This window comes from Octodon degus, unplaced genomic scaffold (assembly GCF_000260255.1).
Source record: "Octodon degus isolate 3935 unplaced genomic scaffold, OctDeg1.0 scaffold00380, whole genome shotgun sequence".
Classification (NCBI taxonomy): Eukaryota; Metazoa; Chordata; class Mammalia; order Rodentia; family Octodontidae; genus Octodon; species Octodon degus.
Genome location: NW_004524956.1, coordinates 536,406 through 551,957, shown reverse-complemented (window position 1 = coordinate 551,957; position 15,552 = coordinate 536,406). Strand labels below are relative to the sequence as shown.

At 38.7% G+C, this 15,552-nt stretch overlaps 1 protein-coding gene across 1 annotated transcript; it reads left to right on the top strand.

The window, feature by feature from the left end:
• The first annotated feature begins 9,112 nt into the window (after positions 1–9,112).
• LOC101592167 (olfactory receptor 6F1-like) lies at positions 9,113–10,075 on the top strand. Its single transcript, XM_004648298.1, has one exon. The coding sequence runs from the start codon at positions 9,113–9,115 to the stop codon at positions 10,073–10,075; it is 963 nt and encodes a 320-aa protein (XP_004648355.1).
• The last annotated feature ends 5,477 nt before the right edge of the window (positions 10,076–15,552 follow it).

Genomic DNA, 15,552 nt, shown 5'->3' with positions numbered 1-15,552 from the left:
ATCTGTGTATTCAAAGTGGTTAGGATAGATATATAGTTACATTCTCTTAATGAATAGAATGATTTGTTCTAATGGTGTTTGTAAATAGGATCTCAAGTCCACATCTTGTACAGCAATTAAGCACTAAGAAGAATGTATGCAGTGTGTGGGTTATTGAAACTGTCCTAGCGATTTGATTTGAAACTCTCGTTGCTATCTGTTTATCAATAAAATTAATAAAAAATTTTTTAAAAAGTATCTCAAATTCAAACAGCATACTATGTAAAATACCATGCTTTAAATTCATAAAATTTAATATGTAAAATACAGTAAATGTAGGATGCAAACTCTAGAAAATAAAGCACTGAATAGAGACTGCCTTTCATAGATTTGTAAGTTGGATTTAGATATTGAAAATTTCCAAAAGCTATCATTCATTTACTAAAACATTTTAAGATAACATATTTGGCAGAATGAAGAAGCTATTAAACTGAACCCCATGCTAACTATTTAACTTCACATCATAAAACAGAAATCTACGAGCTGAGCCAATGGCTCCACTTAGAGGACAGAAGAAATCCCTGCAGCTGCACGCAGGTCCTTCCGAAGTTTTTATTCTGAAGTGAAGAGAGCAAAAGTGAGGAGAGCCTGAGAGATGTGAGCAGCACCACAAGCCCACAGTGGGAACTTGACTGAAGGGCTGAGGAAGAACGGCAGGGAGATCAGGCACAAACGATGGGCTCATGAGCGCGAGCATTGCAAATTTGATGAAAAATGTTATCCAAAGAAAGCAGAAGCTGCCGGGGAGATGGCTCAGTGGAATAAGCGCTTCCCCGGAAAGCACAAGGGCCTGAGTTCAATCCCTACTTCTGAAAAAAAAATCCAGAAGCTTAGTACCTACTAGAAAATCTCTAAATAGTAGAGAATAATTGGTGGAATAGCTCAGCTTCAAGAGTGGAACAGAAAGCTGGGTTCTTTGTGTCTCCTTTTCCTGCTCCTAAACCAGCTGGCATGTCGCAGAGGCGCCGACCTGCAGAGACCGAGGGAAGAGTCATAACGTTTGCTCTTATTTCCAGCTGAGGCAAGTGTTGTCTGCACACACAGCCAGCAGTGGACTTCCTCCTTCCCGTTTTCTATGCTCTCCTTCCTTCGGCTTGCCCATTGTCCTTACTAGCTTTTCCAGTACGAGGATGAATGAAAGTAGACAAAGAACATGGTTTTCTAATCTCTTATCTTTGAAAAAACATTTTTATTTTTCCCTGCAGTATCATGTAAGCTGTGATAGGGCCAGATACACACGGTTCTTCTTTGCATTAATTTTGCTCACCTTGTGCCTTCTGTAATGTACTGAATGGGTGTTTTCTATTTATAAAAGGAAGCTGATATTTTTCTTTAAATTTAAAAAGCAATAAACCTAAAAACAAATGCTAAGTATAAAGACAAATATTAAAATAAAGCAACATAAAACAGTAAAAATGGAACAGAATTTCAAAACAATAATAGAAAATTAACACTGATTTTATATTGCATACTATCATCATCAAATTTGTTGCTCAGATTATCAGATATATACACGCAAGAGTGAACAACTAAACATTGTCCTTCTTTCAATAAACCTTAATTTTTCTCATCCTTTTAATCTTTTAATTTAATGAGATTATAAAAATAATATACAGGATATTAGAAAGGATACAAATTTAGAAAAACAAAGTAAAAGGCACTCAACAATACTGGTTTAATTGCGAATTTCTGTCTTCAATGAAGTTGAAGATTATAGCTATTAGCACATAAAATTAGTCAAAGTAATTCTTTTTCTTTTTTCCTTTGGCAGACCCAGGGATTGAACTCAAGCCCTTCTGCTTGCCAGGGAAGTGTTTATTCCACTGAGCCATCTCCCCCGCCCCTAAAGTAAATATTTTAAACATTAACTACTACCCTCAGAAAACTGACAGAAATTAGTAAAACAATCATCTCAGGTATTCTGTGTATATAATTGCATGACATTTTGCTCTTTCTATTCCCTGTCTTTTTTCCTTTCCTGCATATCAATTGTTCATTATTTATGTTCAGTTTCTGTCCTTTCTACTATATCTTTTAGATCTTTCAGATTTTATTTATTCTTTAGGTCTTATCTTAAAGAGATAATGCAGTGTTTACACTTGAAGATCTGATTTATATCATTCATAATTATGGCTTCTAGTTAGTTGCATTCATTTATGTATAAAAGCCCCAAGTTTATAATTCTTTATAGCTTAGAAATAATCTATCATATAAACATTCCATGTCTTTTTATCCATTTCTCAATTGATGGACATTTGGTTCTTTCCAAGATTTAGCTGTAACAAATTGTACTGCTATAAACTTAGGTGCACGTATGTCACTGTAGTATGATGTATTCAGTTCTTCTTGAAAGATACCCAGAGAGGAGTACCTTGGTTGAATGGGATGAATGGGACATCTAACCATAGTTGTTTTTTGTTTGTTTGTCTTGTTTTCTGTGGAAAGTAGGAAATGAACATTGCCAGCTACATTCTGTGCCACTGAACTATGCTCCCAGCCCTCTCATCATAGACTTTAAAAAAATGTAGTTAGTTGTTGCAGGTTCTCACTATACATCTTGGACTTGTGGTGATCTTTCTTCTTGCAGCCTCCCCCTCACTGGGATTACAGGTTTGCAGCACTACACCTGGACTCTGGATAGTTCAGCCCACTATGGGGGAAGTGCTGGTGCAGCACGTGGTGCCAGGGATCTCTGCACTTACTTAACCTTGCCTAAACATTCACTTTAGTCCTCTGAGCCATTTCACTGGTCCCCTAACCATAGATTTTTGAGGAGGCTTCACACTGATTTCCATAGTGGTTTTACAAGTCTACACTACCACTAACAGGGAGAAGGATTTCTTTTGCCCCAAAGCTTCTCCAGCATTTGTTATTAGTTGATTTCTTTATGATAGCCACTCTTTCTGGAGTGAAATGGTATCTCAGTGTTTTTTAATTTGCATTTATCAAATGACAAGTGTTACAGGAAATGTTTTTTCATGTATTTGTTTGCCATTTTTATTTCTTCTTCTAAGAAGTATATGCTCATCCCAGATGCCCATTTTTGGATTGAGTCTTTGAATTTTGGGGGTCTGATTTTTTTTAGTTCATTATATATTCTAGATAAAAGTCCCTTGTCTAAGTGACTGTTACTTAAGACATTTTCCAAATATTGAGATTATCTTTTTATTCCATTGGATATTTCTTCTGAAATGCAGAAACCTAACTAAAGATGGGAGAGAAAAAACTCAAATTTCTTAATGAATGAAAAGACTGAGAACACTACAGTTTATGTGGAAATTCACATCATCAAATCCTACCTTGAAAATCTTTACTTTAGCAAGACAAAACCCAAGAAGAAAGGGAGAGAGTTCTAGATAGGTTAAAAATAACCAAAAATGAAACAAGAAGATATTAAAAACTCTGAATAACATAACATCAGTCAATGACATTGAAAGTGTAATTTAAAAAAAAAAAAACTTACCGGCAAAGAAAAGGCAACATCCTGATGGAGTCACGGCTGAATTTTATATGCAATTTAGAGAATATATAATCCTGATACTTTTAAAACTCTAAAATGAATTTGGAAAGTAATCAATACTCCATAATTGAAATTCTGTAGGCAAGTATTACACTGAAACAAAGCCTCGGAAATGCCCAACAAAAGACAGAACTATAGGCCAATCTTCCCCATAAACATAGATGCACAAATCTTCAATAAAATACTATCAAAGAAAATGCAGCAAATCATGGGGAAGGTGTATTGCATGACAAAATTGGATTCAGCCCAGGAATTCAGGGATGGTTTCACACATGCAAATCTATAAATGTACTACACCATATCACGAGAGCCAAAACCAAAATCCATGTAATTATCCCAATAGACACAGAAAAAGCTTTTCTTATGTATTTAGTACAGGGTCTCACTACACAGATCATACTTGTAGTGATCTTTCTGTTTTCAGCCTCCCAAGCACTGAGATTACAGGTGCACAAGACAACACCCAGTCTCAATCGCCGTCTCACCATGCACCGGGGCGGGGCCAGCATGGCGCACCAGGGATTGAACCCTGGTCCCTGTGTATGCCTAAGTAGGCTATTTAATCCCCTGAGCTATCTGGATGGCCCCAGAAAAAGCTTTTGAAAGAGTCCAACACTCATTCTTAGAAAAACCCTACTGAAAATTGGAACAGCTGGCCTTTACCTCAATCTGATAAAAGCCATCAATGACAAACCAAGAGCCAACAAATTCTAAATGCAGAAAAACTAAAAGCTTTTACTCTGAAATCAGGTATAATAGGATGCCTATTGTCACTACTCTTATTCTATATAGTTCTGAAAATGCTAGCCAGAGCCATTAGACAAAAGAGAAACAAAAGAAATAAGAATAGGAAAGGAAGAATTTAAACTATCGTTACTCACAGAAAACATGATAAGATACAACATAGAAGACACAAAACACTTCAGCGAGAAGCTCCAAGAATCAATAAACAAACTCAGCAGCCTGGTGGATTACAAAGTCAACACAAACAACAAACTCACTGGAAGAGAAATTGGACCCTCAATAGACTTTAAAATAGCACCACAAAATTTAAATACATAGGAATTAATCTAACAAAGGAAGTAAAAGCTCTATTCAGTGAAAATTAAAATACTCTGAAAAAGAGATCAATGAGGATTTTTAAAAAATGGAAAGACATTCCTTATTCCTGGATAGGAAGAATGATTATTTTGAAAATGAGCATACTCCTAAAATTGTTATACAGATTTAGTGCAATTTCTATCAAAATATCACCAGCACCCCTCACAGATCTAGAGAAAATATTCCTAAAATTCATTTGGAATCAGAAAAGACCCAGAATAGAAAAAGCAATTCTGGCCAACAAAGGAGAGGCAGGAGGCATTACAATCCCTGACTTGAAATTGCAGTACAAAGTTACTGTGACAAAGCAGCATAGCATTGGCCAAAAAAAAAAAAAAAAAAAAAAGACCAGAGAATCCATGGAACAGATTAAAAGATGCAGACACATCTACAAACACACTTAGCTTCTCTTTGACAAAGAGGCCAAAAATGTTCATTGTCAGAAAGATAACCTCTTAATAAATGGTGCTAGACTGGCTTTCTACATGCTGAAAAGTAAAACTACATCCATGTCTATCACCATGCACTAAACTAAAGTCAAAATGGATTAAACATCTAAACATTATAATGGAAACGTTAAATCTACTGGAAGAGAAAGTAGGTGGAAATTTTGAATACTACAGGTGGGCAGAGAGTTCTTGACCATAAAACAAACTACATGGGAAATACTTTGAGAATCGACAACACTAACAGCTCTATTTTTTGGTTTTTTGGCTTTTGTTTTTTGTGGAACCAGGGAGTGAACTCAGGTCCTGGCAGTTGCCAAGCAAGTGCTTATTTTACTGAGCTACCTCTCTGGCCCCCACTAATAGCTCTAAAATGAAAGCTTTGTGCTAATATTTTTGGGCAATTAAATGCCTGCACCTTGTACTATGAGTAATTAATTTAAAGATAGCATTACACAATGTCTTAACCATTGCTACTTGCCTGTTACTTTTTTTTTTATGGAATCGGGGATTAAACTCAGGATGTTGCACTTACCAGGGAAGCGCTTATTCCACTGAACCATCTCCCCAGCCCTAATCTTTTTCTCTTTTAAAATGAATTTTAGAATAAAGAATCAACAGGAAGCTGACTTTTAACAAAAACTTACTGGCATTTATTGAAATATCACATCAGTTTTTAATTATTTTAAACTAAAACATCAAATTTATTTATTTGTGTACATCTACTATCTCTGGAAATAATTCTCACTCTAACAGGCTTAGTAATTATGTTTATATGCCTTGATATTTCAGGTATGCTTTGTCTAATATCCAACCTGGCATATGAGATCAAGAAGTCAGAAAAGACACATTATTACTCAGGACTTGGGCCCTCATGTTCAGCCAGTTCTCTCTACCATTTTACTATGCTGCTGCTTGGTTTCCTACTAGTGTGTTAAGAATGTTTGCATCAGCTGTCACTAGGTTCTGTCTGTGATGTCAGGGGTTTTCAGGTCATAGGATATGTGAGGACGTATTCCCTCTTTCTAAATATCTTGAAATCTTTGAGAACAATTGAGACAGACTTTCATGAGTCATCTTAAATATTGATTTCATCATGTTTCATTATATTGGGTTGTCTAGGCTCTGTGCTCTTTTTCTTTTTTTTTTTATAACTCTGTTAGGTTTTTAAATTTACTAATTTTTAAGTTTTAAATGTTAAAACTGTATTTTTCATACTTCATCATTTGATTCTTTGTATTATGCAATCTAAATTATAGTTCCTAATTCTTCATCTCTGATTTTGCCTGAGTTTTCCTCCCCTACCAAACTTGTCAAATTGTTATTATTTTTATTATGACAGTTATTATTTAGTAGGTACAGGTCTCACTATGCAGCTTGGATTTGTAGTGATTCTCTTGTTTTCAGTTTCCCTGGTGCTGCAATTACAGGTGTGTGCCACGCCTGGTCTAGGTGGTCCGCTCCGTGTGGCTGGGGGTGGTGCCAATGTGGCATGTAGTGCTGGGATCGAGCCACCGTCCACGTGCTTGCCTAAGCTGGTGCTTAGTCTACTGAGACATCTCACTAGCCCAAAAGTGTGAATTGTTATAATTTCAAAACAGCAAGGTTTATTTTAGTACTTGTTTCACTAAATTATATTCTGATTATTTTGGATGTTACTTCATTTTATTAATTTTGAGTATTTTTTTAAGTCATTACTTCCTTGATGTATAATGCTAGATTTCATTAGATATCTCTTTCAAAAGCTTTCTAAATATACATCAATTGTGAACACTAGATTTATAACTATTTTAGGTTTCAATGTGATTTTTTTATATATATTTAGGATAGGATATACAGGGTGTACGGGGTATCACTGTGTAGATCGGACTCATAGTGACCCTCCTGTTTACAGCCTCCCAAGTGCTGGGATTACAGTGTGCGCCACCACGCCCAGTCTCAGCTGCCCTCTCAGCATGCCCACGGCGGGGCCCTCACCACAGGCCGGGGGATCCCACTCCCAGCCCTGCATCTGCTGAAGCAGGCACCTTAATCTGTTGCCCTATTTGGGCGGCCCATCAGTGTGGAATCTTTTCAGCTGCATATGATGTAGAGTAATCAAATCTATCATCTATTGATTTATTTCATTTGCTACTTCTGCATTCATTTCATTGTGTGGACACAAAACATTATGAAAAATCTATATTTTCTTTGCATAACCGAGTTTACTTTGCTTAATGAGAAGATCTACATATGCACACATTATCCTACATAAAATAATTTTAGCTTTTCTTTTGGGTATGTACGTATAATTTTATATGTATATATACTATATATGCTATTTATACTATAATTTATATATATCTCCCCCCACTGTGGGCTGTGGGCTGATGGGCAGACAGGCTGAGCCTGGGAATCATGCCACACTGCGCATGCTCATGCGAGAGGGCCCCTGAGGTATGCTGGCTTGTTTCCTTTGGGTGAAACAATTGAGTGGTGTATCTCAGTCATATGGTATTTCTGATTTTAGGTTTTTCAGGAGCTTTCCTGCTGTTTTCCATAATATTTAATCAGTTTACATTCTTAGCAGCAAGAGAGGACATTTTCCCTTCTGTCTTCATCTTAACTAATATTTATGGCTTATTGATGTCACCTGTTTTTACTGGGGTGAAAAAGAATCTAGATCTAATTTTGATTATCATTTTTCTAATGACTAAAGATGGTGCATATTTTCAAACTTAATTATTGGCCCCTTCTGTTTCCCACAGCACTGTGTTAAATAGTGAACATCCTGGACAGTGGCAGCCATGACACCTTGCAGCATGCACTGCCCTCCATTCCTTGGCAGCAGTCCCAAGGCTCCCTGTGCTCCTTTGTTGGTCTGAGGGGAGAGCATTCTGACCCTCACAAAGGGATGTCCTCCAGGGACCCATGTGTGTCCCAAGGAGGAGAGCAGCTCTCCAAGGCCCCAGGCTGGTGAAATCATAGCTATTCTTGCCAAGGAGCTCTCTGATCTTATTTTCTTTGCATAATTGCTAGAGGGGGGGGAAAGACAAGTGAAAAAAAATTTAAACACTTTGTGTTTGTGCAAAGTACACACGCTGTGTAGAACTCTGTAACAGCAATGAGAAGACATCTTGTGCTACCTGAGCTAATTGAATTCAGCAAGTTGTAATCCACAGTCTCTCCTTTAGGACATTAGGATGTGGATTCCCCAGGGACTGGGCACCACCAGGCCCACATATACCCATAAGAGCATTGTTAGCTTGGCCTTCAAAGCCAACGTGGCTGAGTTCAAACCCATACCACAAAAAAAATTGAGGTAAGGAAGGAAAAAATACTTAATTTCATATGTGTAAAAGGTAGATCATTAGAATACATATATTGGAAAATTATTGTAAAAAATCAAAAGAAATGATCCATGCAAATGTCAGCTAGGATTTTGACGGTCATTACTTGGCATGCTTAGACCTCAGTGAAGTTTCTAGAGACTGGTAGTGAGCAGCACGCAGAGATGCTCCTTCTAAGGTAAAAGACACGTTGCTGCATCTGACTTCCCCTAGTACCAAAGGCAGGCACAGAGCTGCTGGGCCTATTTGGATTTTGAAGACAACATATTCCTCACTTAGGTGTCTTATAGTGACTTGAAAAGTTGCTAATTTTGAGTGAGGCCCAGAACAGAAAAAGGCTCTGCCACAGGTTCAGGCTGCTGTTCACACTGCTGTGGCCAATGCTCTTCCTCATTTTGTTCTTGCTGTTTTTCTGCTCTTTTGCCATCATGACCGGCTGCCCTCTGACATGTGCCACCTGCCTTGGAGCCAGCCGAATATGGACTGAAACCTCCACAGACAGATAAATAAACTTTCCTTCTTTAACTTTGGGTCTCAGGTATCGTCCTTGCAATGAGAAAAAAGGAATTTGACTGTTTGTCATTAAATGAAAGGATAAAAACTTTCCACTTCTAATTGCTTGGACTTCTACTATCATCTAGTGCCATTGGGCTCATCTGGATCAGAGAACATGAGGTATGGACGAAGCAAACCGAACCACCACAGTGACAGAGTTCATTTTCCTGGGATTCCCTGGCTCTCCCTCCCTGCGGCTCACTCTCTTTGTGGCCTTCCTCTCCATCTACCTGCTCTCCCTCATGGGAAACTCCCTCATCATCTTCCTTGTGCTCATGGACTCCACTCTCCAGACACCCATGTACATCTTCCTAGGGAATCTGTCTTTCCTGGAGGTCTGGTACACCACGGCCACCGTGCCTAAGTTGCTGGCCACCTGCCTCTCCAAAGTTGTCACCATCTCTGTTCCAGGATGCATTACCCAATACTACTTCTTCTTCTCCATGGGAGCCACAGAGTGCATCCTGCTCGCGGCGATGGCCTACGATCGGTACGTGGCCATATGCAGCCCTCTGCACTACTCACTGCTCATGAATTCTCAGATCTGCCTGAAGTTTACAGCTGGGTGCTGGACTGGGGGATTCATTGCTCCTTTCCTACCCACAATACTCATCTCTCACCTATACTTCTGTGGTCCCCAGAAGATCAACCATTTCTTCTGTGACTCGGACCCTATTTTCAAGCTTTCCTGCTCAGACACTTTCATGGTAGAAGCCTTGGGTTACACATGCAGCTCAGTTGTGATCCTAAGTTCTTTCCTCCTCACCATCTCCTCTTATGGCAATATTGTGGCCACAGTTGTCAGGCTGTCCTCCCGAGAGGCTCGGAAGAAAGCCTTCTCCACCTGTGCCTCGCACCTCACTGTGGTCACCATCTACTATGGCACCATTATCTTTGCCTATGTCCGCCCTCCAGCCAAGTACAACTTCACCATTGGTAAAGTGGTCTCTGTGTTCTACTGTGTGGTCACCCCACTGGTGAACCCTCTCATATACACCCTGAGAAATCAAGATGTAAAGAAAGCTTTCAGGAAAATTTTAGTACAAAAAGCAATTTTCTTTACTAGTATGACTCGGAAATTTTGAGTTAGCAACAAACTGAAATATTCTGGAGTGGTTGCTAGAATCTCATTTGTAAGTGGTAAGTAAAGTATTGGAAATTACATTTTGAAACTATGATGTTTTAAAATCGCAAACAGTGTAAAAATTTAAATTTTCTTTGGAATTCTACCAAAGGACTATTCCTACTTACTCTGTATGTGAATGTCTTAATGCTGTACAATTTCAAAATGTAAAAGATCAATAGAATAAATAAGTTTCAGTTAATTATTTAACATACTTAACATTTAGCAAATCCATAGAAAGTCTTTTCAGTGGAGTCATTTAATATAAACCTTAATGTTTACAGTTGAAAGCATATTTATTAGCTAATTATCAAGTATGTGTGTTAAGCCTGATCTTTTCTGAAGCACTGATTATTTACTCATTAATAGAAACACAGCTATTTATTTAATTAGAAAAATGATACATCTACCTGGTAATCTGAGCAGCTGCACTGAAGATAACAATATGTAATACAAGAAGCACTGATGAATATGTATTGTCTTTTTTTGAAATTATATATCATTTCAAATTTCTTATCTATCACTTTTGTATTATCTTTAAAAATAATTTTTTACATAACATCAAAGTATAAGTGAATTTAAAATGTGTATAATGCTTGAAAAATAAAGTGTGGATATAGTTGAGAATAGGGCAATATATGGATGTGTTAGTTTTTTTAGATCTCTATAAAGAGTCCAAACACATATCATTAATCATAAAGATATTTGGTTCTGAAATGAAGAAAGAAAAAAAGAAGCAACCACTTATTTTGTGTGATGTCACTCTCGTGTGTACATGAAGAAGTTTTACAGATTCTGTTAACATAGTGTGGTTTATACAGAGCTGGGTAGGGAGTGGTGAGAAAACTGCACACCTGTGCTTTGGGATGACAGGTGGTTGCTTCCTTCCCAGAGTGGCCAGAGGAAGAGCGGAGTCTGCGTCATCTGGAAGAAGCAAAATCTCATTCTGGACTCTGAGGAAAATCTTCTCTCTGACGGGGTCACCATCTACCTTGGTCAGCAGATCAATTCCTGACAGCCACACTCACTGGCCACAAAGCCTTTTATACAAGATCTAAGTAATGGGAAGGGAATCAGTAAAATCAACAATTTGCTACAAATGCCAATGTTAAAAATTTCTCTTAGTTTAAACTTAATTTTCATTATTTTGGAATTATTGAAATACAAAAATGTTTCTTGAGTAGTGACTTAAGTTTTAGGCTTTTTCTCAGTGACTGTGAAAACTTCCTGGCACGGTGCCTGCGCCTATCACGTGGGACTACGTGCGTCAATACCCTTCAATCATTTCACATACAATTACCATGAGCCCCTCTCCCTTGGATCCCATTTCTCTGTGTAGGTTGTCTTTTTTTATTATTATTATTTTCCATGTCCTCCATTTTCTCTCTAATTTCAGACTCCATGTGTGAGAAAGCACACGGGCTATTTCACGTTCCTTAAAGTATCTGTTGTCTTGCTATACATGATTTTCTTGCAATCAGTTATTTTTGGGCAAATGACGGGACTTAGCACTTTTGGGGATGAAAGCTCCCATTGCACTCCTGACAGCATTTTCTTCTCTCATTCATTTTGGACAGCGTATCGGCTGTTCCCACAGCTTAGCTGCTGTTCCACCACTATCAGTGTAGATGCTGATGTCACTGTAGTGTGCAGCTTGAATTCTTAAAAAATATACTGAGGAGTGACATTGGTGGGACAAACTGCACCACGGTTTCTTTTTAGAGATCTCCGTGCTGATTGCCAGAGTGGCTGCACCCATTTAGGCTCTCTCCGGTTTGTAGGAAAGTCTTCTGCCCACCCAGAACCACCAGCATGAGTGGCTTCCTATGTCCCTGGTGGGAGCCCTTCTGACGGCCTCACATTGCAACATGGCTTTTCCTTGACTCTTCCTAACGACTTAAGATATTGAGCGTTTTCATGTAATTACTGAGCACTTGTATGTCCTTTGATACATGTGTGTTCCAACTAATTTGACCACTGCTTAATTGGAATTTTTCTCTTTCTTTTCTTGGAATTTTCCTTAGTTCTATACAAACTCTAAAAACCAATTCTCATACAAAACTCTACCTGGGATATTTTTTCTCCATTATCTCTCCATTATTTTTAATTTATTAACATGATTATTTTTATTGGTTAACATGAACTCAGCACATGTAGTATCAACACATGTGCAAAAGTTGTATCCAAATTATCTCAAAAATACCACAACACTCCTGCAAGTGCTTGAGTGTTTCCATATGAAATTCCAAATGAAGACAGACAACCTTCCCAATAGTGGCAGTGATATTTTTCAAGGCCAATTCCTTAAATCAAATTTTATTTTGGATTATGTTCATTAGAATACATCTAATCCCACATGCCTCTGAACCTTTATTCATTCAAAAGTTGTAACTTTTTTTGAGAGCCTGGGTAAAGCGGCAGCCATGGCTGACCCTAAGGAGCTCACAAGGGTGGGGTGGGCCACCTGCTCCAGGGCAGGGCACAGGCATCAAAGGAGCATTGAGCTTTTGTTCATTCATGTTTGGCCAGTGACTTATTTTGGAACTCTGAGAGTTGCCCTCCAATACCTTAAAAAAAGACAAATTTGCAGGACAAAGAAGCTTGATGAAAGATAAAAATAGTATTTTTAGAAAGGATGCATTGTGGGAGACTGTTAAGAAGTTTCAGAAACTAATATGAGGAGATTTTCCTATGATAGGGCAACACAATTAGCCAAAATAGAAGCATGAGTTAATTTTCAAAAAAAAAAAAAAAAAAAACAAGGAAAAATAAACAATATTTAAAATGCATATAATTATATGTTGATTATAAAACTGGAAAATAGTTGGAGGAAATTTTCAACATATGAAGTAGAAAAGAAATATTTTACGTATTTCATCCAAGTACCCTTCCATATCTTAATAGATTGTACATGCGTTTATACCAAATGAGTTATCAGTACATAAAATAAACATTTGTAAATTTGTAAGCTGCTTCCTCATTTAATGGATTGCTTCAACATTTTCTTTGTTTCTATAATATCATGTGGTGTAAAAGTGCCAAAATAAAACTACTATGTTTATATCTTTGATAATATTGTGTAGTCATATTACTCTGCAATGTACTATAGAACGGGAATGTCATGTAAACTTCTGTCCATATAGGTGATTATTACTCAGAAACTTCAAATCTCAGATGTACTACATAAAAGTGAACTCTGTTCTATTCTATCAACCTTAAGGGGGAATAAAGTAGGTAGTGAGCATAACATGAGCTGGAAGGTCTGACAGCAAAAATGATTCTGCTCAGGCTCCATCTCAGCTTCTAGGCAGTCCTGCACCAGACTGCACTTGGCCCCTAAGCTGTTTTCTAATAAAAAAAAAATTTGTCCCCTGACAGCACCAACACCCGAACACCTGTGTCCATGCAAGGGGAAGATACACACGGTCTTCATTCTGTTGTCCAGAGGCTTCCTCCACCTGGCTGGCAGCTGGCCCTGGTCATGCTGCAGTGGATAATCAACAGGGTCCCTGGGCGACACTCAAGTTGGCTTGTGTGTACAGATTCATGTGAAGAAAGACTGGAGAGCAATGGCCCGGCATCCGTACACACCTGTGCTGGACGACATTCAGCTGCAAGGGAAGCCAGAGAGCCCAGGGGACGCTCTGCACCCAAACCGCAGACACGCTGTGGAGGGGGAGCCGGTGGTTCCTGGTGTGATCCATCACTCACAAAGGCTGGTCTGCCTGGTGTCCTGCCAACACAGATGCTGCAGTAGGTTTCCAAGTGTAAAGTATATAAAGTTTAAAAATTTAAGAAATAACCATGCAAAGCCTAACAAAAACACCAGGGGCCACTCACGACTTTTACCTCTGCTCTTTAAAATATAAAAAGAAACAAAAATTATTAATCAGACAGAACAAAGTCACATTTATAACTTTTGCAAGAGACTCACCAAAATGCCATTTAAAAATAGATATAGTTTAGCAAGCACAAAAGTTAAGATATAACCTATTATACTTAAGAAATCACTGAATAGAAAGATGCTTTCAAAGCTTTGAAGTTGGAAGCATAATAAAAAGTTTCCAAAAACTACTATACTTATATGAAAGTGCTTTAAATAATATTTTAAGGATATTACGTTGGAACAAAAAGCTATAGAAAATGCCAATGCCAATGAAATACCAATTATCTAACTTACCAATGTAATACAGTGATTTGCCAGCAGCCCCAATGGCAGCACTTAGACAGAAGAAGAAATCATCCCTGGGGCTGCACGCAGGTCCGTCAGAAGTGTACAGTCTGAAGTGCAGAGAGCCACAGTGAGCAGAGGCTGAGACATCGGAGGAGCGTCACCAACGCCACCAGTGGAAACTCGACGGAAGGGCCGAAGGACACAATGACAAGGAAGTAGAGCGTGGATGAGGAGCTCATGAATGGGAACATTGCAAAGTTGATGTAAACTAGGATAGATAAACTTTCTCCTCATTCAATGAAAAGAAAGATTTATACTAATAGTGCTTAGACAAGATATCATGTCTGCATCTTGTCCCCTGAATAACTACTATGAAGACAACAATATGCAATGTATTCATTATTGTAACTGTCCTACTAACCTGTATTTTTTTTTTTTTTTTTTTTTTTTTGTGGAACCAGGGATTGAACTCAGGCCCTTGCGCTTGCCAGGGAAGCACTTATTCCACTGAGCCATCTCCCTGGCCCCTACTAACCTGTTTTGTAACTGTCTCACTGCTATTTCTTTCTCAATAAAATTAATTTTAAAAATGTTACCCTAAGCGTACAGATGCTGAGTACATATTAGAAAATCTCTCCACAGCACAGAATAATTGGTAGAACAGCTCAGCTTGAAGAGTTGAAGAAAAGGCTGAGTTCATCGGGTTTTCTTTCTCTGCTCCTAGACCAGATGGAGAGTCACAGAAGCACTGAGCTGGGGACACGGAGGGCACAGCCCTAACGTTCATGCTGTTCTCTTTTCCTTCCGTCTCTGTGTAGTTAGCACAGTGAATGGCGCTTGCTGTGCTCTTCCGTTTGCCACAGTGCTTGAGATACTAGCCAGCGTGATTTGGGAAGAGAGAGGAGAGAGAACATAGACAATGACGCTGCTGGATGAGCCCAAACTGAGAACACAGTGTGAGAGCCGGCCAGATAGCTCAGCGGACTAAGTGCACGCTTGGGCAGCCGCAGAGACCAGGGCTGGATACCCGCCCTGCGCGCCACGCCAGCCCACCCGGGGCAGCTGGGCCAGCGGCAGAGCCGGGGAGTGGTGCTGCGCGCCTGTAATTCCCGTGCCAGGGAGGACGAAACAGGAGGGCCACTCGGAGTCATAACTGCGCAGTGAAACCCTGTACCAAATACATAAAGTGATAGATAAATAAATGCAATTTTCTTTTTCCAGATTGTGAAAGGAAAATTTTATTTTGTTGTTGTTGTTGAGTATGA

Excerpts from the sequence above, each read along its gene's own strand:
- LOC101592167 (XM_004648298.1), top strand. The coding sequence starts at position 9,113 with ATGGACGAAGCAAACCGAACCACCACAGTGACAGAGTTCATTTTCCTG.